The 24893-nt window shown below is 45.4% G+C and overlaps 1 protein-coding gene across 8 annotated transcripts; it reads left to right on the forward strand.

Moving 5' to 3' along the window:
* Positions 1-25: 25 nt before the first annotated feature.
* On the forward strand, positions 26-24554 carry LOC136521313 (uncharacterized). 8 transcript variants are annotated; one of them, XR_010775526.1, is made up of 10 exons: positions 26-233; positions 323-821; positions 1234-1291; positions 2272-2318; positions 3702-3771; positions 4279-4352; positions 21434-21520; positions 21615-21681; positions 21844-21930; positions 24419-24554. XR_010775526.1 is itself a non-coding variant. In XM_066515052.1 (7 exons), exons 2-6 carry the CDS (start codon positions 745-747, stop codon positions 4348-4350), a joined length of 324 nt encoding a protein of 107 aa, XP_066371149.1. In that variant the 5' UTR covers positions 26-233; positions 323-744; the 3' UTR covers positions 4351-4352; positions 7193-7287. The 8 variants fall into 8 exon arrangements, 5 of the variants coding, with proteins under 5 accessions (XP_066371149.1, XP_066371140.1, XP_066371131.1 ...); XR_010775527.1 differs by lacking the exons at positions 21844-21930; positions 24419-24554 and having other exon boundaries at positions 21615-21703; XM_066515052.1 differs by lacking the exons at positions 21434-21520; positions 21615-21681; positions 21844-21930; positions 24419-24554 and adding an exon at positions 7193-7287.
* Positions 24555-24893: the final 339 nt, after the last annotated feature.

Here is a 24893-nt window from a genome sequence, read left to right on the forward strand (position 1 = left end):
CAATCACGATCCATTACTTCCTGATCCTTCATTCCAGATAGTTAACTCACGCAGCAACCGCGTCCATCGGCGCCGCCAGCACCGCCCTCGCCCTGCAGTCCGCTGAGCCCAACGAGCCTGCAGTCCGCTGTACCGTCGCCCTCGCTGTCGCTAGCCGCGGCCGCCCTCGCCCGCCAGTTGCGGAGCTAAAGGCTGGTTCCTGTGGCCCAAGTCGCTTCATCTTCTTCCGTACGGTGCGGCCGCCGTGCCCCTTCACTCCTTCAGACTTCATATTTTTAGCGCACGTGTGATTGGAACTCAGGCGACACCATGATGGCAGCAGCGCTGCAGCGGCGGCCGCGGCTACCAGCATCGGCGACCGTGACTTGTGAGCGGCCACCAGTGTTTGCGACTAGCAAGCGGCTGAGCGCCGAGCAACAGCCTAGCAGGCAGCAGGAGATATGTCTCGTCATCTGTCTCCAACTGCTGTGTTTTTTGCCACTAACATTCTGAGTTATTTTCCCTCCTGCCTACTGTTCATGGTCCAGCAATTGGATCCAGAAGTGGTTCCATGGTCGATTTCATCAGCAAATTCTATCCGCAAATTGTTTGATTGTTGATCAACGCTTAATATTCAGTGTTGTGCCTTTGTTTTGCTCTGTGTGCCTGCACTTTGAGCGAGTAGATTGATTGGCATCCAAAGCAAGTGTGTTGTGCCGTAGTTAGAAATCAGCTGGTGTGGTTTATGATTTCATCATATTCTGAATGATAAACAGGTACTCGTTCTGCAGCACGCAATTTGATATTCTTCTTCAGTCAGTCGACCATGAACGAGGTCCATGGTAACAATGAACTAATATATGATTCAATACGACTCAAAGGTCCTGGCTGTTTCAATATATATTAGATCATGACTGAAAAATATCAGATATATGAGCTATGTACAAGCACACTCTTCATCGTTTGCAAACTGACAGGCATTCAATTATACGTAGCAGGCTTTAATTTCTGTCTGGTTCAAGCATGCTCTTCTAGGATCGATGCTTGTTTTCTATTCATAATATATGAGCGTGCCGCTCTTTTAAGATCAATGCTTAAGAGCGTGCTAGTGCCATGTAGGTGTCTTTTGAATCTTCAGTTTGCCATCAGATAATCTGCGGTTTGGGCATCCAATTATATGTAGCAGGCTTTTCATCATTTAGTTTGATGAGATTCATAGTTTTAGATTTTTACAAAAGTCTTGCGGCATTTCAGGCTTGCATCTACCAAGGTCGGCTACTCACGGATACCTCCGATCACTGCCGATAGTCAGGTAATCCTTCAATGATCTTAGAAGTCATATTCTACATGTATTGACGGTAGATGGAACCATATAAATATCAGTAGATGAGGTGATTACTGAACCATTGCACAACGCCCTTGCCTGTTGCCTCCAAACAAAAAATTAATATACAGTCAATTGATTAGTGTGGCTCTGAACCTTTTCCTTCACCTCTTACAATCCTAGCTAATTTTATATGCCATGTAAATAAGTAAACATTTTGTTATTATGTTTATAGATGCACCTCGCCTGTTTGTTTAGCCATGGCTGTGCTGTACGCCTAAAAATCAACCTACTACTGAAAAGAAGTACTGCTAGTGACCACCATGACTCCAGCACTACTTAACTCTCTAACTTTATGAAGAGCCATTGCATATGGTCCTACTAGGCGAGTGTAATTGTTTAGCTACTTGCATGCTAACTGAAAACTGTAGGCATGGAGATGGCGCATGGGAGCTCTCGTTTTGTAGCTGACAGATTGCGTGGGGAGTCAGTTGGGGTTTGGATTTGGATTCAGTACTGCTTTGGTGGATTGAGAATGATTTTCTGAATTGAGGGTTGTTTGTTAAAACAGAGCTTGAACTTGATTAGTTCTAGGAACAAGCAGTTAATCTATTGCATCTGTGTATGTCATGGAAAAAGATTTCAGACCTGTTCATGTGAAGGTTCAGTATATGCAGCTGAAGCTCTCCATCTCAGTCAGTGGCCAGTTTCTTGCAAGTGCTGCCCATGATCAGAAAATTGCATGTTTTTTTGTCCAGCACCAGACTTGCTATTTGTCCTCATTCCTATTTAAATATTTTTTGTTGGCATGTGCAAAGTATCTGAATTCCCTCATAGATTGGTTCTAATGAAAGGCCTTGTTTTAGATTTTTCAAACTGTGCAGGCTTATTTTTATACATAGTTCTGAGTAATATGTGGCCTCGTTTGCGCCTAGGTGATGACACAAACTACACCTGATCTTTACTAGGAGCTCACGCCGATTACTGCGAGTGGAACGGAAATCTACCTCTCAAGGTACTTATGATTTTGGTAGTAATTTTGTGAGATCAGGAGTACAGCTTGACTACTTATGATACATTTTTCTGAATTTTATATCATGTAACTACTACTGCGGTTGTGCATTGATTGATTCCATCCATCAATCACAAAAATAGTGTATGACTGCATTTGTAATCTCTGAACAAGAAGGTAGCAGCCCCCCCCCCCCCCCCCCCCCCTTCCTTTTTAAGCAAAAAACACATATAGTAAAGCACTGTTCCAATCCAAAATTAAGGTACTCTCTGATTTGCATAAAAGCAGAAGCTCTGAATTTTGAGCATTAGTTACTTATTGTTTTTTGTCTACTCATGTATAGCTTTCATCAAAAATAGTTTTTGTTTAATCTCTATGGTTTTTTTACTGAAGGAAAGGACCATGGTTCTATTGGTTTATAAACACCTTTCTTTCCGGACGAATAGGAATAATGGTAATCAGTAGTCTCCATTTGCCATTGAAATCTGAGAGTATGAGTAAGATTTAGGAGTCCTGCAGTACCATGTTGTATCGGCTTCATCAAACCTTAAGGAAACAATAAATTGTTTTTGCTTACATGTTGTACATAAGAGAAGTATTTGCCATGGCTGCTAGAATATACACAGGTGCTGCCCTATTGTAGTTTCATTTACTTGTGGTTTAGTAAAAATGAAAGCGAGAACATTGCTGCCGTGCACCACTTTTACCTGAATCTGGTGCCTACCTGTGTGCATGTTTTAGTTGTTTTGCATGAGAAACCAGAGTTGCTGTAACTTTGCAAATGCATAAATATGGAACATTCCGATTGGTTTCAGAGGAGTGGTTTGCAGCTTCAGATGATTTATACATGCTTGTGCATAAGCCTGGTCTACTATTCTTTTTTGTGTCTATAATTCAGTGTTGATGTATAGATCCTACACAAAACCTTGAGTTTAAATTCAGAATATTTAAAGTTTATGGTAATTAAAAAATAAAATGTTAAAATTCAATGCATCAAGAATGAAAAGGCATTAATTATTTTTTTGGGTTATGTATATGATAATTTTTTTTCTTATCTCAGGGATAGTTTTTACAGCTCATCCCTTTTGAGGTCCTGAAGAAAGAAAAGGCATTAATTATTTTTCTTTTCTTTGAGACATCTTTGATTTCAATACTGATTTTCATAGCCTTTAAGTGCTAATTGCATTATTCTGGTTTGGCCATTTAATCTTTTCTTTATCTAGAAACTTTGGATTAATCCAACAAAGTCACATGCAGTCATATGGTTGTCTTCTTACCATTTGCAAACCAGAATTGCCTTATTGACTCACAATCAATTGTCTTCTTGTCAAAACACAAGATCAATCCATTCTGATATCACTATTTTTGCAATCTATTGGAACCAAGGTTTTCCTCTGACAAGTCTAAGCATCATAGAAGTTGTGAAGCTTTCCGATTGGTTGTTCATCTGTCCCAGGTAATCATAGACATGATTTGTTTGCGACTACTTTTTAGAATCTGTATGGCCCATATAGTTAGCTAACTGAATGCTAAATAGTGCATACATCCATCATCACATACTGGCTGAATTTATCAGGTTGGTTGCCGAGAAAACTAAAAGAATTAGATTCTTTGTTGCACCAGCAAATGAAACAGGCTTTATTATAGATCATCTTCTAAAATAGAGAGAAAATTGTAAAAAAAAGGTTGTATAGGAGTTTCAAAAATAGAGAAAATAATTATCAAGAAAGAAAAAAGAAATTAGCTTCTCACATTATGTGAAACACCTGCTGGAAGTTGCTATCCTTTTCTGATGAGCACCCACCTTTTTTGTTGCTCGTGCAGTTGTGCTTCTTCATGACTTGCAGTTGTCTTTCTTTCTGAGTTCTACCTGTCATAGCAGATAGCCTCCAAACATGCTTTCTCAATTCGACTTTTGCCAAAGTTATCCAGTGTACTACATGTTGTGAGAGATATGTGACAGGTAGTGTTGATGGACACACCAAGGCCAATCGGTGATCGGGTACCTTTGGGGGACCTTACAAATACAACATAGAGGTATATAAACTTTTACATAACCTACATATCTATGTTCATATGTTTGCAACTCCTCGCCATTATTGAAGGGAATCATACCCGACCGGGGTTGGTGCCACTAGATGGGGATCCTAATGAGCAGGAGAGGTAGAGGGAGAGAATGGTATGCAACAATGTCTGATAAAAAGAGTGGTGAAATGTAGGGGGCCGGGTACCCACGGCAGACCACATGGGCTGCGCCCCCAGGGGTGGCCCAGCCCACAAGACGAAGCCTTGCGGGGCACGACGCTGCTCGGCGTCTCCTGCAAGACACCGGAAAGATATCTTGAAGCTACTACGAGATCTGTTAGGATACGTACGATCTCATGATTCCTGTAATCTGTTATTATTTTTCGGTTATCTCCTAGATCTAACCAACTTGTAACCCTGCCCCGGGACTATATAAGACGGGCAGGGACCCCCTCCAAACTCACGCAATATCATACGATAGCCAATACAATCCAATAGACCACAGGAGTAGGGTATTACGTCATACTGACGGCCTGAACCTGTCTAACTCGTGTGTCTCTATTGTCTTCTTATTCTCAATTACACGTATCTCTGCCGATCAATCTACCTTCGTGGGATACCCCTTGGAGGACTGCCGATGATATTCTATCAACAATTGGCGCATAAGGTAGGGGTGTGCGTGATGTTTCCATATCGAACAAGATGGTACATTCCGCAAGCTCTTCGTCCTTCCCACAGCCCGGCCAGATCTTCACGGTCGGATCGATCTCGTGGATCATCAACGCTGATGGAGTCGGAGAGCTCATTGAGCCGATGCAGATCGATTCTACGCCGATCACCCCAACACCTGTGACTGTAGATCCGATCTTAGAACCGCCTTCGAGGTCGTCTTCGCCGACAACTCGCCGCCCGCTCCCCTGCTACTAGAGGAGGCGAATCAACAACGATGATCTGATCGCATCCATCGATTAGGTCAGCCAAAAGCTCGTCGATTGCTTCTCCATCACAGAATCCGTTCTGACCACTCTGGTTCAGCGTCGACCACTCTTCGATCTAGATCTATCGGAGGCTGCTCGGGAAACTCCAGGGGTTACGGTCCTACACTTGTTAAAACTAGCACTAGGTAGCTCCATAACAGCCCTTTGATCCAATGGAGCAAACTTCATTCACATATGATCGAGAGTTGGAAGTGAATGGAGGATCAAATACTGATCGGACGCTGGCTCCGGTGTGACCGGACGCTGGCTTAGGGTCCGGTCAGTTCATTTGACCAAGGTGAAAGCGTCTGGAAGTGACCGGACGCTGCGAGGTCATATCACCGGACGCTGAGGGTCAGTGTCCGGTCGACTCCAGTAAGGTCCCAGAGAGGGAGAATCCTGGTCGGACGTGTCCGGTCAATGCTGATCGGACGCTGATCAGGTTTCGGCTACTGACCGGACACTGCTCAGCAAGTGACCAGACACTAGGGGTCCAGAGTCCGGTCGACATCAGTAAGGTTCCAGTGAGGGGAAAACATGACCGGATGCTGGCCAGCGTCCAGTCAACACTTAACCACTGGAGTTTAGGGTTACTGACCGGTGCGTCCGGTCAACATGACCGGAGCGTCCGGTCACCCCGTAGAGGCACATAACGGTTCGTTTTTCAGCCGGTGTTATAAATACAACCTCTACTCATGTGTGGGGGTACTTTTGCTCATTCCAACAGCTGAGAAACACCTTAGAGAGTGCCAAGAAGAGCAAGGTCCTAGTGAGGTGATTGAGATTTGAGAATCCCAAAGAGAGCCCTCATTAGTGAAGATCAATAGTAGCAAAGTGTGCATCCACCGTTCTCATTAGGCTTGTCGTGGTCAAGTGAGAGTTCGTGCTTGTTACTCTTAGTGATCGCCATCACCTAGATGGCTTGGTGGTGATTAGGAGCTTGGTGATCATCCGGAGAGCTTGTGGATGACCCAACTCGAGTTGTGAGCGGTTGTGGGTGATTCACCGTGATGAAGTGTCGAATAATCAACCCGTAGAGAGCACTTGATCCTTGCGTGGATCAAGGGGGAGCTACACCCTTACGCGGGTGCTCCAATGAGGACTAGTGGGGAGTGGCGACTCTCTGATACTTCGGCAAAACATCGCCGCGTTCCTCCTTCTCTATTTACTTTGAGCATTTACTTTGAGCACTTACTTTGAGTAATTCAATTCTTGTCTTTACATTCATAGAATTGCCATGCTAAAGTAGGATTGGAACTTAGGTTGCAAGTCTTTTGTGCGGTAGAACAATTAGAAACACTTTCTAGACACAAGGGGTTAATTGGGCTAACTATAGGATTTAATTATTGCAAATAAATTTAGAATTAGCCCAATTCACCCCCCCTCTTGGGCATCTTGATCCTTTCAATTGGTATCAGAGCCTCATGCTTATGTATTTAGGCTTAACCACCCAGAGCAAGATGTCTCACGGGGATGGACCTCCTCCTATCTCTGAGGGAGATGATTTTCCTTATTGGAAAATTCGCATGGATGCTTATCTAGAAGTTCTAGATGTTGGTATTCTTAGAGCCGCCTCACAAGGCTTCCCAAAACCTCAGGATGCTACTCACCTACAAGGCGATGAGGTGAATTACGAGAAGTGGAATGCAAAGGTTAGAAACACCATCTTTAGAGGCATTTGCAAAGATGTGTTCAATCGGGTGAGGAACCACAAAGACGCACATGCACTATGGTCGGACGTTTGTGTGCTCCATGAGAGAACTAAGAGTGAGCATGAGGAACGCTATCATCTTATCATGAAAAAGCTCAATTCTTTTGAAATGCTTCCTAAAGAATGTGCTAATGAAATGTATTCACGTTTGAATGTTCTTGTAGAGGAAGTTAATGGGCTTGGACTCACTCAAATGCAACCATTCGATGTTGTAAGAAAGATGTTGAGTGTCCTCCCCATTGACAAATATAGGCATATTGTGACCGTGCTACATCAAGGTGATCTTTCCACCGCTACACCGACACAAATCTTGGGAAAGATCAATGCTCATGAGATGTACATGCACATCACACCTCAAGATGGCTCATCCTCTACAAAGAATAAAGATAAGGACTTAGCATTCAAAGCTAGTCAAGAGAAGGGTAAAGCAAGACTTGAGTATAAGAGCTCAAGTGATGATGAAGTTGATGATGAAAGTCTTGCTCTCATGGTGAAGAAGATCGTCAAGATGCTAAAGAAGCTCAACAAGAGTGGCATCAAGTTTGATGGCAAAAAGAAGTTCTTCACTAGCTCTAGAAGGAAGCCAATCTCCGAGATTGATTGCTTCAATTGTGGAGAACTTGGTCATCTAGCACACCAATACACTAAGCCGAAGAAAGACAAGTTCAAGAATAAATACAAGGGCAACAAAGATGACTCAAGTAATGAAGAAGAAGAAGAAGAGAAGAAGAACAAGCCATACAAGAATAGAGATGGCAAGAAGAGGGACATCCACAAGAAGAAGAAGAGTGGAAAGACATACATTGTTGGTGATTGGCTCACGGACATTGATTCATCTAGTGCCTCATCCGATGATGATAGTGACAACGAGAAGGTGGCCACAATTGTTATCAAGTCTTCATCATCTTCATCGCCACCACCGCCATCATCCTCTACACATCTATGCCTTATGGCCAAGGGTGACCACAAGGTATCGAACAATGATGATAGTAGTGATGATGAGCATGCTAGTGATGATGATAGCGATAGTGATGATGATGAATATGAATCACCTTCTTATGATGATCTTGCTAGATTGCTAAAACAATACACTAAGATCATTATAAAAACTAGAGCTAAAAATGAAAAGCTAGAGGCTAAAAATGATGCACTTTTAGCAAAATGTGATATAGCCAAAAAGGCTAGTGTTGAGATTAGAGAAGCTAATGATGCTATATCATCCAAACTCAAGGAGCTCAAATCTTTTAAGAAAGAGCTTAAAGATAAACATGATAAACTTGAGATGACACATAATGAGCTCATCACTAGCCACAACAAGCTAAGAGAAGAATATACCACTCTTAAGGTCAATCATGATAATCTTGTTATTGCTCAAGAATTTCTATCCAATGAGCCACATGATGCTACTAACGCTGTTGTTAAGATTGAGTGTCCTCCCCATTGACAAATATAGGCATATTGTGACCGTGCTACATCAAGGTGATCTTTCCACCGCTACACCGACACAAATCTTGGGAAAGATCAATGCTCATGAGATGTACATGCACATCACACCTCAAGATGGCTCATCCTCTACAAAGAATAAAGATAAGGACTTAGCATTCAAAGCTAGTCAAGAGAAGGGTAAAGCAAGACTTGAGTATAAGAGCTCAAGTGATGATGAAGTTGATGATGAAAGTCTTGCTCTCATGGTGAAGAAGATCGTCAAGATGCTAAAGAAGCTCAACAAGAGTGGCATCAAGTTTGATGGCAAGGTGAAGTTCTTCACTAGCTCTAGAAGGAAGCCAATCTCCGAGATTGATTGCTTCAATTGTGGAGAACTTGGTCATCTAGCACACCAATACACTAAGCCGAAGAAAGACAAGTTCAAGAATAAATACAAGGGCAACAAAGATGACTCAAGTAATGAAGAAGAAGAAGAGAAGAAGAACAAGCCATACAAGAATAGAGATGGCAAGAAGAGGGACTTCCACAAGAAGAAGAAGAGTGGAAAGACATACATTGTCGGTGATTGGCTCACGGACATTGATTCATCTAGTGCCTCATCCGATGATGATAGTGACAACGAGAAGGTGGCCACAATTGTTATCAAGTCTTCATCATCTTCATCGCCACCACCGCCATCATCCTCTACACATCTATGCCTTATGGCCAAGGGTGACCACAAGGTATCGAACAATGATGATAGTAGTGATGATGAGCATGCTAGTGATGATGATAGCGATAGTGATGATGATGAATATGAATCACCTTCTTATGATGATCTTGCTAGATTGCTAAAACAATACACTAAGATCATTATAAAAACTAGAGCTAAAAATGAAAAGCTAGAGGCTAAAAATGATGCACTTTTAGCAAAATGTGATATAGCCAAAAAGGCTAGTGTTGAGATTAGAGAAGCTAATGATGCTATATCATCCAAACTCAAGGAGCTCAAATCTTTTAAGAAAGAGCTTAAAGATAAACATGATAAACTTGAGAGGACACATAATGAGCTCATCACTAGCCACAACAAGCTAAGAGAAGAATATACCACTCTTAAGGTCAATCATGATAATCTTGTTATTGCTCAAGAATTTCTATCCAATGAGCCACATGATGCTACTAACAATGTTGTTAAGATTGATATAGCTACATCATGTGATGACTTGATTATTGAGAGCATTGAGTAAAGTTCTAGTAGCAAGGGCAAGCAAGTGGTTGAAGCCGATGATTATGATGAGTTTGTCAAGCTCAAGAATGACAATGCAAAGCTCAAGAAAGATCTTGAAGAACTCAAAACCACCAAGTCTATTGTGCTAGAAACTATTGTTCATGATGATGGTTTGATCCTTGAGAATAAGAAGCTCAAAGATGAGAACAAGAAGCTCAAGGAAGAGAAAAACAATGATGCTCTCAAAGAAGAAAACAAGAAGCTCAAGTTGGAGAAAGAGCATCTTAAGATTGGATTGAGCAAGTTCACTAGAGGCAAGTATCTTCAAAGTGAGCTACTAATAAACACCGTCATGAAGATAGATAGAAGTGACATTGGGTACTTGGCAAATCAAGAGAAGAAGGCTCAAGCTCAACAACAACATAAGTCCAAGCCAAAGCCAAAGAGATGTTTTGAGTGTGGACAAGAAGGCCATTTTGCTCATGAGTGTCAAACTCCACCACCACAACCCTTGCCCAAGCATGCTAGATATTTTGCCTTCAATGCTCACTACATGCTTAGAAAGGATTCTAGTGGAAAGATGAAAGTGATGTTCTTAGGTCCTTTCAACAAGAATAGGCCTAAGAAAATTTAGGTTGCAAAGTCACTTGTTGAGAAGGTGAAGGGCTCTCAACAAGTTTGGGTTCCTAAAGCTTGATCTCTTATGTGTAGGTGAACTACAAGACCGGTGAAAGTCATTGGGTTAATTGATAGTGGTTGCACACAACATATGACCGATGATCCTCATATGTTCACCTCACTAGATGAAGAAGTAGATGAACAAGAAAGAATCATATTTGGAGATAACTCAAAGGGCAAGGTCAAAGGATTGGGCAAAGTGGCTATATCAAATGATCATTCCATCTCCAATGTGCTATATGTTGCTTCATTGAGTTTCAACTTGCTATCCGTTGGACAATTATGTGATCTTGGCTTCCAATGCTTGTTTACCGAGAAGGAGGTTGTTGTATCTAAGAAGGATGATGATCATGTGATATTCAAAGGATTTAGATACAATAATCTATATCTAGTGGACTTCACCTCCGAAGATGCAAACTTGAAGACATGTCTATTCACCAAAACAACACTTGGATGGCTATGACATAGAAGGCTTGCTCATGTTGGGATGAGCTCACTCATGAAGCTAATGAAGAATGATTTGGTGAGAGGGTTGAAGGATGTGAAGTTTGAGAAGGACAAGCTTTGTAGTGCATGTCAAGCCGGCAAGCAAGTTGCAAATACCCATCCAACAAAAGCTTTCATGTCAACCGCAAGAGTGCTAGAACTCCTTCATATGGATTTATTTGGACCAACAACATATAAGATTTTGGGAGAAAATCTTTATTGTCTTGTGATTGTTGATGATTATTTAAGGTACACATGGGTATTCTTCCTTCATGACAAATCCAAAGTTGCATCTTGCTTCAAGAAGTTTGCCAAGAGAGCACAAAATGAATTTGAAGTGAAGCTTAAGAAGATAAGAAGTGACAATGGGAAGAAATTTGACAACACAAACATAGAAGCCTATTGTGATGAAGTTGGGATCAAGCATGAAGTCTCCGCAACATATACTCCTCAACAAAATGGTGTAGTTGAGAGGAAGAACCGGACATTGATCACTTTTGCAAGAACAATGCTTGATGAGTACAACACCCTCGAAGCTCTATGGGCGGAAGCAATCAACACCGCATGCTATGCATCCAACCGTCTATTCCTTCAAAAGTTCCTTGGCAAGACACCTTATAAGTTGCTCAATGGGAAGAAGTCGGACGTCTCCTTCTTTATGGTGTTTGGTTGCAAATGCTACATCTATAAGAAGCAACACCTAGGGAAGTTTTAAAGACGTTATGATATTTGTTTTCTTGTTGGTTGCTCATCAAAGTTCAAAGCATATAGAGTATTTAATCATGCCACCGGCTTGGTTGAAGAAACATATTATGTGGAATTTGATAAATCTAACGGCTTTCAAGGAGCACTTGAGAATCTTGATGATGTAGGTGATGAACCATCGAGGGAGGCTATGAAGAATATTCTAGTTGGAGACATCAAGCCTAAAGATGATGAAGATGATGTACAAGTGATTGATCCACCTTCTTCATCAAGTGTGCCATAAGATGGTGATAAGGATGAGAGAGTAGAAAATCAAGATACTCATGTCTCCCATGAATAAATGGTGGTACAAGCATAAGATGTTAATGCTCCACAACCTCCCCCTCAAGTGGTCAATAGAAGGAATACACCTCTACTTCAAGATCATCCACAAGATCTCATCATAGGGAGTCCATCAAAGGGTGTAATGACTCGATTATAAAAAACTTGCTTCATTTATTGCTCATCACTCTTTTATCTCTTGCTTTGAGCCTACTAAGGTAGAAGAAGCTCTTCAACATCTGGATTGGATAAATGCAATGCATGAAGAGTTGAACAACTTCACCCGCAATGAAGTTTGGACTCTTGAAGAGCGGCCAAAAGGTGCAAGAGTCATTGGAACAAAGTGGGTGTTCCGAAACAAGCAAGATGGTCAAGGTGTTGTTGTGAGGAACAAGGCAAGACTAGTGGCAAAGGGGTTCTCTCAAGTTGAAGGTTTGGATTTTGGAGAGACCTTTGCACCGGTTGCAAGATTAGAAGCCATCCGTATCCTCCTTGCATATGCATCACATCATGAAATAAAACTTTATCAAATGGATGTGAAAAATGCATTTTTAAATGGCTTTATTAATGAACTAGTCTATGTTGATCAACCTCCCGGGTTTGAAGACCTTAGATATCCTAATCATGTTTATAGGTTGTCCAAGGCATTATATGGGCTTAAGCAAGCTCCAAGAGCTTGGTAAGAGTGTCTTCGGGACTTCCTCATTGAGAAGGGCTTCATCATTGGGAAGGTCGATACCACACTATTTACCAAGAAGCTTGATGGGCATATCTTCATTTGTCAAGTGTATGTTGATGATATCATCTTTGGATCATCAAATGAAGATTCATGCAAAGAGTTTGGTGAATTGATGTCGAAGGAATTCAAGATGTCAATGATTAGAGAGCTTATATTCTTTCTTGGTTTTCAAGTCAAGCAAATGAGAGAAGGGATTTTCATCTCTTAAGAGAAATGTACTAATGATCTTCTTAAGAGATTCAAGATGGATGAATGTAAGCCAATCAAGACACCAATGCCAACTAATAGACATCTCGACCTAGATGAGGAAGGTAACCCGGTTGATCAAACTATCTACCGCTCTATGATTGGTAGCTTGTTATACTTGACCGCATCTAGACCCGACATCATGTTTAGTGTGTGTATGTGTGATAGATTTCAAGCTAATCCTAAGGAAACTTATTTAATTGCCGTAAAAAGAATCTTTAGGTATCTTAAGCACACACTAAGCATTGGCCTTTGGTATCCCAAAGGAGCTATATTTGAATTAGTTGACTATTCTGATTCGGATTATGCCGATTGCAAAGTTGATAGAAAGAGCACATCCAGAGGATGCCATTTGCTTGGTAGATAACTTGTGTCTTGGTCCTCCAAGAAACAAAATAGTGTGGCTTTGTCCATCGTCGAAGCGGAATACATTGACGCGGGTGCTTGTTGTGCGCAAATACTTTACATGAAATAAACTTTGCTAGACTATGGTGTAGTTCTAAATAGAGTACCTCTTTTGTGCGACAATGAAAGTGCGGTAAAACTTGCAAATAATCCGGTTCAACACTCTCGCACAAAGCACATAGATATCCGTCATCACTTTCTTAGAGATTATGTTGCTAAAAATGATATATCACTAGAAGGTGTAAGGACCGAGGATCAATTGGCGGATATCTTCACTAAACCGCTAGATAAGGCAACATTTTGTAGATTACGGAATGAGCTCAATGTTCTTGATTTTAGCAACTTTACTAAAAGATGGGCTTGTGTTGTCCCTTGCATTGCATTGTAAAATACAACATGTTTAAATCTTTGGTAATGCATATAGGGCTTGTCTAACATGGTTAAGATAACCGCCGAAAAGCGTGCGAAGAAGCTTAACATGGATCAAACTTGACAAGCAACTAGATTTACTTTTAAGTATTGCATTGTATATGCATGATTGTTGTTTGTTGTTTATCTTAATTTGCCCTCGTATTGCCTATTTTGTATTTTCTTAAAAAGATTTATAGCCTAAGGCAAAATATTTTTGAAAAACTTGAGGGTTTGAGAGATGTCACTCACATCAGTCCCAATTAGTGTTTATTTGGATCTTATTCATGTTGGGACTTGATTGGGAATATGCAGCACGAAGGACTTTAAAGATTTGCTGAAGAAAGAGTGACCGGACGCTGCACCGGACTCTAGAGTCCAGCATCCGGTCAGTTCATAGGAGGTGAACTTGCTGCGAAGGAGTGACCGAACTCTGCGTTTCAGCATCTGGTTAGAAGGATTTTAGCGTCCGGTCGTTTGGAGAAGACGAAGGCTGTATTGATCGGACTCTGGCTGCGTCCGGTCGGTGTCCACCGGACGCGTCCGATCGTGATTCCAGAGGTTTTGGATCTCTCTGGAATCGATAGGATGCTAGATGGTAGCGTCCGGTCGCTGCCACCGAAGCATCCGGTCAATGGGGAATGTGCGTTTTCAGGAGTCTCACTCCGTTTCTTTTTTCATCCCGCGGGGAATCCTCTTATAACCGACAGCAGTCGCGCACCTTCGATCTATTCCACCGCGCCTGCCAACCCTAGAGCCACCGTCTTCCTGAGCCGCCGTCTGCCCGAGCCACCGTCTGCCATAGCCGCCATGCCCTGCTTGCGCCAAGCGCGCCGCCCGCATCTCCCCGTACCACCACGCGCCGCCCTGCGCCCCTGCGCCGCCGTGCAGCGCCTTCCCATGCCAAGCCGCATCTTCCTGCGCCGCCGCAGCCACCCACGCGCCCGTGCGCCGCCATCCAGCGCCGCCGCCCACCGCCGCTCGCCAGTCCCCGTGCTGCGTCGCCCTGCGCCCTAGCTCCAAGCAGCTCCCCGCCCCGCCGCAGTGCCCTGCCCGAGCCCCCATGCCTTCATAGCAGCAGAGCCGTCCACGTCCAGCGCTGGGCCGTCGATTCACTGCTCATCGCGAACCCTAACCCTGCCTCGCGATTCGGTGGTTCCCCGCGCGTCGTTCCTCTTCTCGCCGTTTCGCCGAATTCGCCAGGTAGCAGGCCCGCGTTTCAATTTCGTACCTAAATTGCTTCCTTCCTAGGGTTTCATATCTATTAGATATATTGTATTGATTTGTATATCCTATCTATTCCATCGTGCAGCGAGCTAGTTCCGTTGAGGTGTCAGTGGCAGTTGTTAGTTAACTCGGGGCCAAGCTCGCGAGTACGGAATGAGGCCAAGCCTCGAAAGTGACAGTTGATCTTTGTTACGGGCAGTTGATTCTTCTTTGATCCATCAGATGGCTCGTACAAAGAATGTCGGAGGTGGTCCCGGTGACGAGGATCCGAGCCCCCCGCCTCGCCAGCCTACAGATCCAAAAGGCAAGACGATAAAGAAGTTGGCAGTAAGGAAGCGCAAGTATCCAGATGTAGATACAGCGAGAGCCGCCGTAGTTGCTGAGGTCGTAGAGCATGCCGAGAGAGGAGGCGCTCGCAGTGGAGTCTGGATTGCTGATCAGCTTTCACCAGAGGCGAGGGCTTCACTTGAGCGAGTTGAGCGCCTTTATGGTGGTCCAGTTGGGACCCTCATGATTGGAGGACGGCGTGTTGCCATTGACGAGGTTCAGCCTCAGGGGGAGCCACAGCAGCAGCCACAGGCAGCGGAGCAGACTCAGGAGCCACAGCCAGCACAGCAGTCTCAGGAGGGTGAATAGGCCAAGCAGGCCGAGGAGACAGAGCCGACACCATAGCCATAGTTACGCCGCTCTGGTCGTACCCGTGTGCCAGTCACGCCAAGGCCAGACACTCAGCGGAGGGGTTCTCGTCCACCGCCTCGACCGTAGGGTCCGCCTCTAGTGACCCATCTTGACCCGAGGGCCGCCACGGCCAAGCAGGTGCAGCAGCTAAGGTTCGTGGACTTTGAGGTGTGGTTTCCACCCAGGAGGGATGAGAGAGCATCAGAGGGATTCTATACACCCCTGCAGGAGGACTTCTATAATGTCTATCTCAACAGTGGAGTAGTCTTCAGATCACAGAGAGTGTGCAACATAGAGTCTATAGTAGCAGCAGTTGGAGAGCACATTCGCCCGTATCTATCCTATTTACCAGGGCTGACAGATCTGATCGAACGGACAGGGTTGTATGTTTCATCTTGGGTTCGATAGTTTTATGCTACACTCTGGATTGACCCACATCACAGGTTTATACACTTTGCATTCGAAGGCAGAGACTACCGGTTGACGAGCACTAGGGTCAGGGAGATACTAAGGCTTCAGGAGCAGCCAGTCAGGCTCCATGAGCTGTGCTATGGATAGACCACACCCCCAGACGCCCTCATGGTGGTATGGTACCTCCTACGGACTTGGTTCGTCACTATTTCACAGAGCCTTTTGGCGAGGGGTCGTGGAGGAACCCCAGTGATCTCACTCCCACTGCTCGCGTGATTGAGGCTATCATGAGGAGGACTTTACTTCCGAGGATGGGATATAGAGAGGGATTGACTCGGATACAACTATGGCTTCTCAACTCTCTAATGTAGCAGATAATTTTTTATATTTGGGATCTTCTTCTGTTAGAGATGGAGGACACGATAGCTGAGGGCTTCAGAGGTCACAGGCAGCTACCCTATGCTCATTGGGGTCACATTCCTTATCCACAGAGCAGTTACAATTAGGTCGCCTAAGATGATTGCTGAGTACAGTGGTGCCACTACAGAGTTTTCTGCTTATAAACTGACTCAGATGATTCGCCATAGTACACCACAGGCACCTAGCTAGTCGAGTCGTCATCTAGAGGTGCCAGAGTCTGCAGCCTGGCAAGATGATATTATCAGGGGTATTGCAGCTACAGAGGAGGAGGAGCTTGCTCAGCAGGAGGGGGTGGTCACGAGCGAGCACAGTGATAGTTCTGATGATGACTACTAGCCCATTCCTCAGATGCCTCCACGATGACATGATGCTGAGGTCGGTAGCTCTAGTTCAGCGCCACCTACCCCGCAGACAGACCCTACTCTTCTTGCTATACTTAAGCGGATGAGGCAGGACCAGGCACGATAGGACCAGGAGATAACTGCTACATTTGCTCAATTCTAGACTCGGCAGGACGAGTTCCAGCGACAACAGCTAGCTATTCAGCAGCAGACACAGGCTCTACAGCAGCAGCAGCAGCAGGCTATGCATCAGCAGCAGATCCTCATGCAGCATGTAGTGACAGCAATTGGGGCCCCATCGCCACAGGCTTCGCCCTAGCTTGGTCAGTCTGCCACCACTTCAATGACTCCAGCGTTATAGCCTAGTGGGCTTCAGAGTTAGGGACAGCCACCAACACAGTATGCTTCACCGATAGAGCAGGTGTCCCAGTGGTTCGCTTCGCCAGTGGTAGCCCCGTAGTTCACACCACTTCAGACGAGCTTCACATCGGCACAGACATCGTCGCTGCTAGTGCCAGACACTTTAGTTTCTAGGAGTCTTGGAGCCTCCTTCAGTGAGTTGACAGGGCAGCCCACTCCTCCATACCCGCATGTTCCAGGTCCTTCTACGGCTGCACCTATCACAGCGACTACAGAGACGCTCCCCTCCTCAGTGGCATCATCAGAGCCGGTTGCTTCAGTTATACCAGCTCAGCCTATAGCAGCACCAGTTCCTAATCCGACCTAGACTGCTTCAGCCTCACTTCCAGCTACAGAGGGTCAGACAGCTCAGAGCTCTGGATCAGATGATGATGGCACCTAGTTCCACCTCGCTCCTCGTACCTTGGTGCCTGGCTCGTCCGCTGCACCCCCACCGACCGACCCTTAGGTTTTGGTGTTTGACACCAAAGGGGAGAGGGTTCGAGTATGTTAGGCTTAGGGGGAGCTACATTTCTAGGGGGGGCTTAGTTATTATATTAGCTTATCTATTACATTTGGAGTTTTTATGTGTGTGATACATTATGCATTCATGTTTACTACTATATCTATGTGACAGTGATATCTACGTGATCGTAATATATGACATGTGTGCTCTCTATTTTGAATTCTTTATATGTCATATCACTTATGCTATGCTCATTTGTCTTTGCTTCCATGTTTTACTCCGATGCAAATGAGCTTCATTACTTGTACTCATGTTTATTTCATATCTTTTGAGTACATCATGATGGCTTGGGTCATATGAGCTTGTCTAACACTTTTGTTCTTATTGTCAAAAGCTTATATGAACCAAGCATGTTAAAAACCTCATCTCTTTCACATACTCGAGGTAGTATTGTCATCAATCACCAAAAAGGGGGAGATTGAAAGCATCTAGGCCCCTAGTTGGGTTTCGGTGATTAATGACAATACGTGATTACTGTGACTAACGTGTGTTTTGCAGAAACAATTAAGTTAGGTTATGGTAATAGAGATCGATTGTGCAATTATGATTGTCATGCCCCTATGATGGAAATCGTTTCGGTTTTCAAATGATGGACGACAAGGTTAAGGATGGACTAGTTCTAAGTGTCGATTGGAGTTGGAGAGACACTTAGTTTATGATTTTATTTTTCCTTTAGCCGTACTATTAAGGGAGGTATGAATGAGTAGCTTGACCTAGGTGAGTCTAGTGAGTTAGGTGTGGTGCACACTTGTTAAAACTAGCACTAGGTAGCTCCATAACAGCCCTTTGATCCAATGGAGCAAACTTCATTCATATATGATCGAGAGTTGGAAGTGAATGGAGGGTCAAATACTGACCGGATGCTGGCTCCGGTGTGACCGGACGCTGGCTCAGGGTCCGGTCAGTTCATTTGACCAAGGTGAAAGCGTGTGGAAGTGACCGGACGCTGTGAGATCATATCACCGGACGCTGAGGGCCAGCATCCGGTCGACTCCAGTAAGGTCCTAGAGAGGGAGAATCCTGATCGGACGTGTCTGGTCAATGCTGACTGGACACTGATCAAGTTTTAGCTACTGACCGGATGTTGCTCAGCAAGTGACCGGACGCTGGGGGTCTAGAGTCCGGTCGACATCAGTAAGGTTCTAGTGAGGGGAAAATGTGACCGAACGTGTTCGGTCAACACTTAACCACTGGAGTTTAGGGTTACTGACCGGTCCGTCCGGTCAACATGACCGGAGCGTCCGGTCACCCCGTAGAGGCACATAACGGTTCATTTTTCAGCCGGTGTTATAAATACAACCTCTACTCGTGTGTGGAGGTACTTTTGCTCATTCCAACAGCTAAGAAACACCTTAGAGAGTGCCAAGAAGAGCAAGGTCCTAGTGAGGTGATTGAGATTTGAGAATCCCAAAGAAAGCCCTCATTAGTGAAGATCAAGAGTAGCAAAGTGTGCATCCACCGTTCTCATTAGGCTTGTCGTGGTCAAGTGAGAGTTCGTGCTTGTTACTCTTGGTGATCGCCATCACCTAGACGGCTTGGTGGTGATTGGGAGTTTGGTGATCATCCAGAGAGCTTATGGATGACCCAACTTGAGTTGTGAGCGGTTGTGGGTGATTCACCGTGATGAAGTGTCGAAGAATCAACCCGTAGAGAGCACTTGATCCTTGCGCGGATCAAGGGGGAGCTACACCCTTGCGCGGGTGCTCCAATGAGGACTAGTGGGGAGTGGCGACTCTCCGATACCTTGGTAAAACATCGTCACGTTCCTCCTTCTCTATTTACTTTGAGCATTTACTTTGAGCACTTACTTTGAGCAATTCAATTCTTGTCTTTACATTCATAGAATTGCCATGCTAAAGTAGGATTAGAACTTAGGTTGCAAGTCTTTTATGTGGTAGAACAATTAAAAACATTTTCTAGGCACAAGGGGTTAATTGGGCTAACCATATGATTTAATTATTGCAAAGAAATTTAGAATTAGCCCAATTCATCCCACATCTTAGGCATCTTGATCCTTTCAGGACTGAACCACCGCTAGGGCGTGTGTAATGGCGATGACGATGGTGTCGCAGTTGAAGCTTTTGAAGTTCTCCCATGTCGCCTTGCACCTCTCGATGATGGTGTACGGACGCGGCGGCCTGCCGTCGGGCTGAGGAGCCATCTCCATGTCGACGCAGTCGAGCACCGGCTTGACCCTGGCAACTACGACTTCGAGCTTGCTTCGTTGGGTTCTGGCCTCCTGCTCCAGCACATCAAACTGCGCCTTGACCCTCCGACGGCAGTCTGTAGGCATTACAAGATTCCATCAAGCAAGGAAATTACTCTAACAGTAACTCCGACCATAAAGTACTCACCTTCCAGCTCCTTGGCCAGCTTATCCACTCACCCTAACTCCTTCGCCTTCTCCTCTCGGAGTTGCCCGATGGTTTGGTGTAGCTGGCCGAGCACCGCATCTTGCTCTACAAGCACAACGATTGTCAGCAACAATATGATTGTTTCAACAATATAAAGCACATTCGCTGATATGCCATACCTGTTTTTTGCTCAGAGACATTTCTAAGCTGCTCAGATTCACGCTCCAGCTGCTCGAAAAGACCCATCAGCTGCTTGGAGCTACGTTCTAGCTGCTCGGACTTGCCCCGTAACTGCTCGGACACCGTCGCCAGCTGCTCTGATAGGACGCCCTTCTGGTATTCCTGATCCGCGCATTGGATTCAGCAAGGTCTCGTTCACGCTGGGCCCTCTAGACATTCTTCTCCATAAGCTTCATCGCCTCCTTAAGCTTTTCATTCTCCTTGACGAGGGGCTCCATCCTCTTGATCAGCTGTCGCTGTTGTTCGACGGTCCGAGCAATACCCTATAAAAGCGCCAACATTACGAAGAAGAACAATCTCCAACGTCAAAGATGAGCATATCAGACGTAGTACTGACCTTGATCTGCTTCATCACTCTAGAAAGGGCGGACTCTAGCCGCCTAAGCTCCCTAGTGGTGTCCTTTTCAACAACCACCACCTCGTCGCCCCGCTTGCGGAGGATTCGGACAACTTGAGGTCATGATTCCTCACGCTCAATCTCTTCCACTTTGTCCTCCTCCGTAGCTAGAGGCACCACCTGGGGGCTCGGTGGTCGGACAACGTGTCCAACCACGCCCTCCGATACTTTAGGGAGCGCTGTTTGCTCCCCTGGCACCGTAGGCTTCTCTGTTCCAAACTCTGTCGCGACGTGGGATACTCCAGCCTCCGCTCCTGAGGACCCAGCGACTTCTGACTTGTAACCCTGCCCTCCGAACTATATAAGGCAGGCAGGGACCCCCTCTAAACTCACGAAATATCATACGATAGCCAATACAATCCAACAGACTATAGGAGTAGGGTATTACGTCATACTGACAGCCTGAACCTGTCTAACTCATGTGTCTCTGTTGCCTTTTTATTCTTGATTACACGCATCTCTACCGATCAATCTATCTTCGTGGGATACCCCTCGGAGGACTGTCGACGATATTGTATCGACATGAAAGAAACAAGAAACACCGTGAGAGGAATACAACAGGTCAAACTGACGAAAATAGTGACAGGCTCCATATGCACTCAACCTATAGTAATGGCACCGAGCAACTATTATGTTACTTATTCTACTAATAAAAGTATTTATTGGTGTGGCGATGGCGACCACAATTATCGTGGTGACATAGTTTGCTTATTGTAAGGATTAATTTGTATTGTATGGATTAATAACAATTTATTACGTTTAAACTTGTAGATGAGAATACAACAAATGAAAGGGACAAAAATAGTGACTGGCTTCATAGGCACTCAACCTACTGTAATGGCTTGCAACAATTATCAGGTGAGTTATTTTGCAAATAAAAGTATTGCTTGGTGACTGTAAGTGACATAGTTTGATTATGGAATGGTTCTATTTGATATGGTTACATTTGTAGATGGTCTGGTACTTTTAAGCATCATTGGTGGCACCGGTGACGTGGATAACATTGACACTGAAGGAAGGTAACAATATTGTTCATGAAACGAGTATACTTTTGTATCTAATGCCTGAGATTCTGGTGAATCGTACCTGTGTTTTTTTATTACAATTGTGCTTAGATACCATCCTAGCGTGTGTTGATTAAAGTGGCATTCCATGATATATACGTTCTGGATATGCATCAGGTCTCATCAACCGGCTTGTCACATGTCCAAAAGAGCGTAAGCGTGACTGTGACAACACAAAATGCTGCAATGTCTCCTAAACAAAGGGTGCTCTCCGTGACTATTAATTTCATGAACTTTGCTTTTTGGATTAATTGTCACTTTAACGTTGGTATTTAATTTTTACAGTATTGTTATCTTATGGTACGATTTATGTGTTTTTAGTATAAATTATTAGCTATCTCGTAGCAACACATGAGCACGCTACCTAGTCCGACAAGTTATACATGCTTTCAACCAAAGAAGTCATAGGGGTCCGTTTGGTAGGGCTCCGGCTTCTCTAAAAACAGCTCTGTTTTCGGCTCTTACGAATGAGCAGATTCTTTTAGGGAGGTGAAGACATTTTTATGGACCATTTGGTAAAACAGCTTCTCCGGATAGGCAAAAGAGTAAAAAGTCAATAATACCCTTATTTATTTCTTTTCCTTTTTCTCTTTTTTTTCACTTTTCCTACATTATCCGGGCGCTTGCGGCTGCTACCACACGCCCACAATGGGGACATTTAACTTTTTGCCATCCTTACGGATGGCACTTCTTTGTTTATCATTTTTATATGGGCACCTACATATTTACCATCGCAAACAGTAACACTCCTAATTTTTTGTCATTTTTGCTGATGTGGCATACCACGCAGTCAACCAGCGTGGCAACACCTCTCCCTCCACTCGCTGACATGTGGGCCCCATTAGTCAGGTTCATCTTCAACATCTGGCCACCGGAGAAGGGCGAGCATGCGTGCGGGAGGGAGACCATGTTCCTATGGGCGCTCTTCCTAGTGGCCATGACGGCCACATACCTAAGCGCGCTGGCACGTGCGCGCACGCCTTTAGGCGCCGTAGTGCCTCGTCATGGTCACCCCGGCTCCTGCCGCCGATCCCACCGCACCCCGCCACCTCCTGCTACAGCGCGACGGCCATGGCGATGCGCGTGGAGGCGAGGTCGTGGGCGTAGGCCAGGAGCACCCGCGCGGCGCGCTGACGTGCCTCCGACCCCGGCATGAGGCCCGTCCACTTGGCCCACCCCTCGAGCACTGCCTCGGCGCATACGCCCAGGCTCGGGCTCGGGATCCCACTCCCGTCCGGCGCGTGGGCCCCATGACTCCGCCGCGGATGTCGCCGAGTCAGTCGTGGGCACGCAGGATGTCACCGTGGATTCGTATCCGTCCTCGTCTGGCGTCGGCACCGGCGATCCCGCGACCGTAAGGAAGAGGCGCATGCGGCCACTGCGGCGGTGCCACGATGCAAGGGAGTTAGCGCCGTGCACCTTGACATCGCAGGCGGCGTAGAGGAAGGCCACGTCCGACGCGCAGTGCATGGTTGCGGGCGCGTCGTAGAGCTGGCAGCAGCAGTCTACGCCGCCGCCGTGGGGGTGACCCATCCCCACGCTTGTAGCCTTCTCCGATGGCTAGAGGTTGAAGATGAACCTGACTGGTGGGGCCCACATGTCAGCGAGTGGAGGGAGAGAGAAGCAGCAGTGGGAGGAGAGGCGCTGCCACGCTAGCTGACTGCGTGGCAAGCCACATTAGAAAAAATGTCAAAAAATTAGGAGTGTTACTGTTTACGATGACAAATATATAGGTGTCCATGTAAAAATGAGCAAACGAAAGACTGGCATCTGATGACAAAAAGTTAAATGTCCTCCCGCAACGCGAATATGCATGCGTCTTGAACCTATGGATCGACTGGAGGTCGCATGCTCATCTAGCCGCCGCCCGCGCTAGGGACGCACCCGGCCACCGGCTAGCGGCGCCGCGCCACCCTACCCCGCGCACCCTTCGTCCCGCACCTCCTTGTGCTCCTCCGCCACAGTGCCACGTCGCGCCGTGCCGTAGACTCCGGCCGTCCAGCTCTCCACGCGCCACGCCACCGTCACCGGTCCTGGCCACGCCGCCGCAGCAACCCACCCCAGGGCAAAATGGAGAGCAGATGTACGTGGGCCCACAGGAGCGAAACGGAGCCGAGTGAGTTTGTCTCCAACACGTGCCCAAACAAGCTGCACGTCGAGAGAAAGCATCGGATGCGTTCACCTGACCCGATGGCACTAGACGACCTGACCGGCTGACCGCGGTCACGATCAGAAACGAGAATGGGAACTGCTCAGGAGTCACCGAGTCAGGACCCGTGCCCCACGCGTACTCCTCACCGGAACGATGCAAGATCCAACGGCACATACCACCCCAAACTAAGGGTGGCAATGGGTAAATCCTCATCGGGTATGGCCACCCCAAACCCATCTCCGCCATAAAAATTTGGTACCGTCAGAATACCCATACCCGTCATGGGTGGGGAATTTTCCCCAGACCCATACCTGGCCGGGTAAATCATACCCGTCGGGTCACCCGTACCCGCCAACAATTTATTCACGCACATAAAAATCAACAATTCAACAATAACCACCACTAACCAGAGCACATAAAATTAGACAAATAATAGCATATAATAATATCTTCTGCAAATTAAGATTCCTTTTTATTTAGTTTCTCCTCTACATTAGTCATGATTAATGTAGAAGTTACTGATTATAGACATGGTTTCAGGAACTTCCAAGTAGAGTATTGGACTCGTTGACTCCAGAACAAGTGATGCACTGCAACACTGAAGAAGAGTGTAGCCATTTTGAAAGTACCATACCTCCTGTTGAAGCAGCATTGCTTGAATGTGCCATCAATCTCATGGCAGATGTGGTAGAAAATGAAAGCTACAACAAGATGAATGCTCGCAACATTGCTATGATTTTTGCACCAAATATGACCAAGGTTACTAACAATCATATTTGTTTCTCTCTACCTGCATTACTTTTCAGAATATGTTGTCTAACCACGGAGCATTGATCTCTTTCAGATGGTCGGGTATTTTTCACCCATAGGTAAACAGTTACGAGGACTGCTGGAACATATCCATACCCGCGTACCCGATGAGTGAAGGGTTTGGTCCATTTACGTACCCATGGGTAGTGTATTTAGTCTATATTTAGACCCTAACGAAGTAAATACCCGTTCAATATCGGGTCAC

This window comes from Miscanthus floridulus, chromosome 2 (assembly GCF_019320115.1).
Source record: "Miscanthus floridulus cultivar M001 chromosome 2, ASM1932011v1, whole genome shotgun sequence".
Lineage (NCBI taxonomy): Eukaryota > Viridiplantae > Streptophyta > Magnoliopsida > Poales > Poaceae > Miscanthus > Miscanthus floridulus.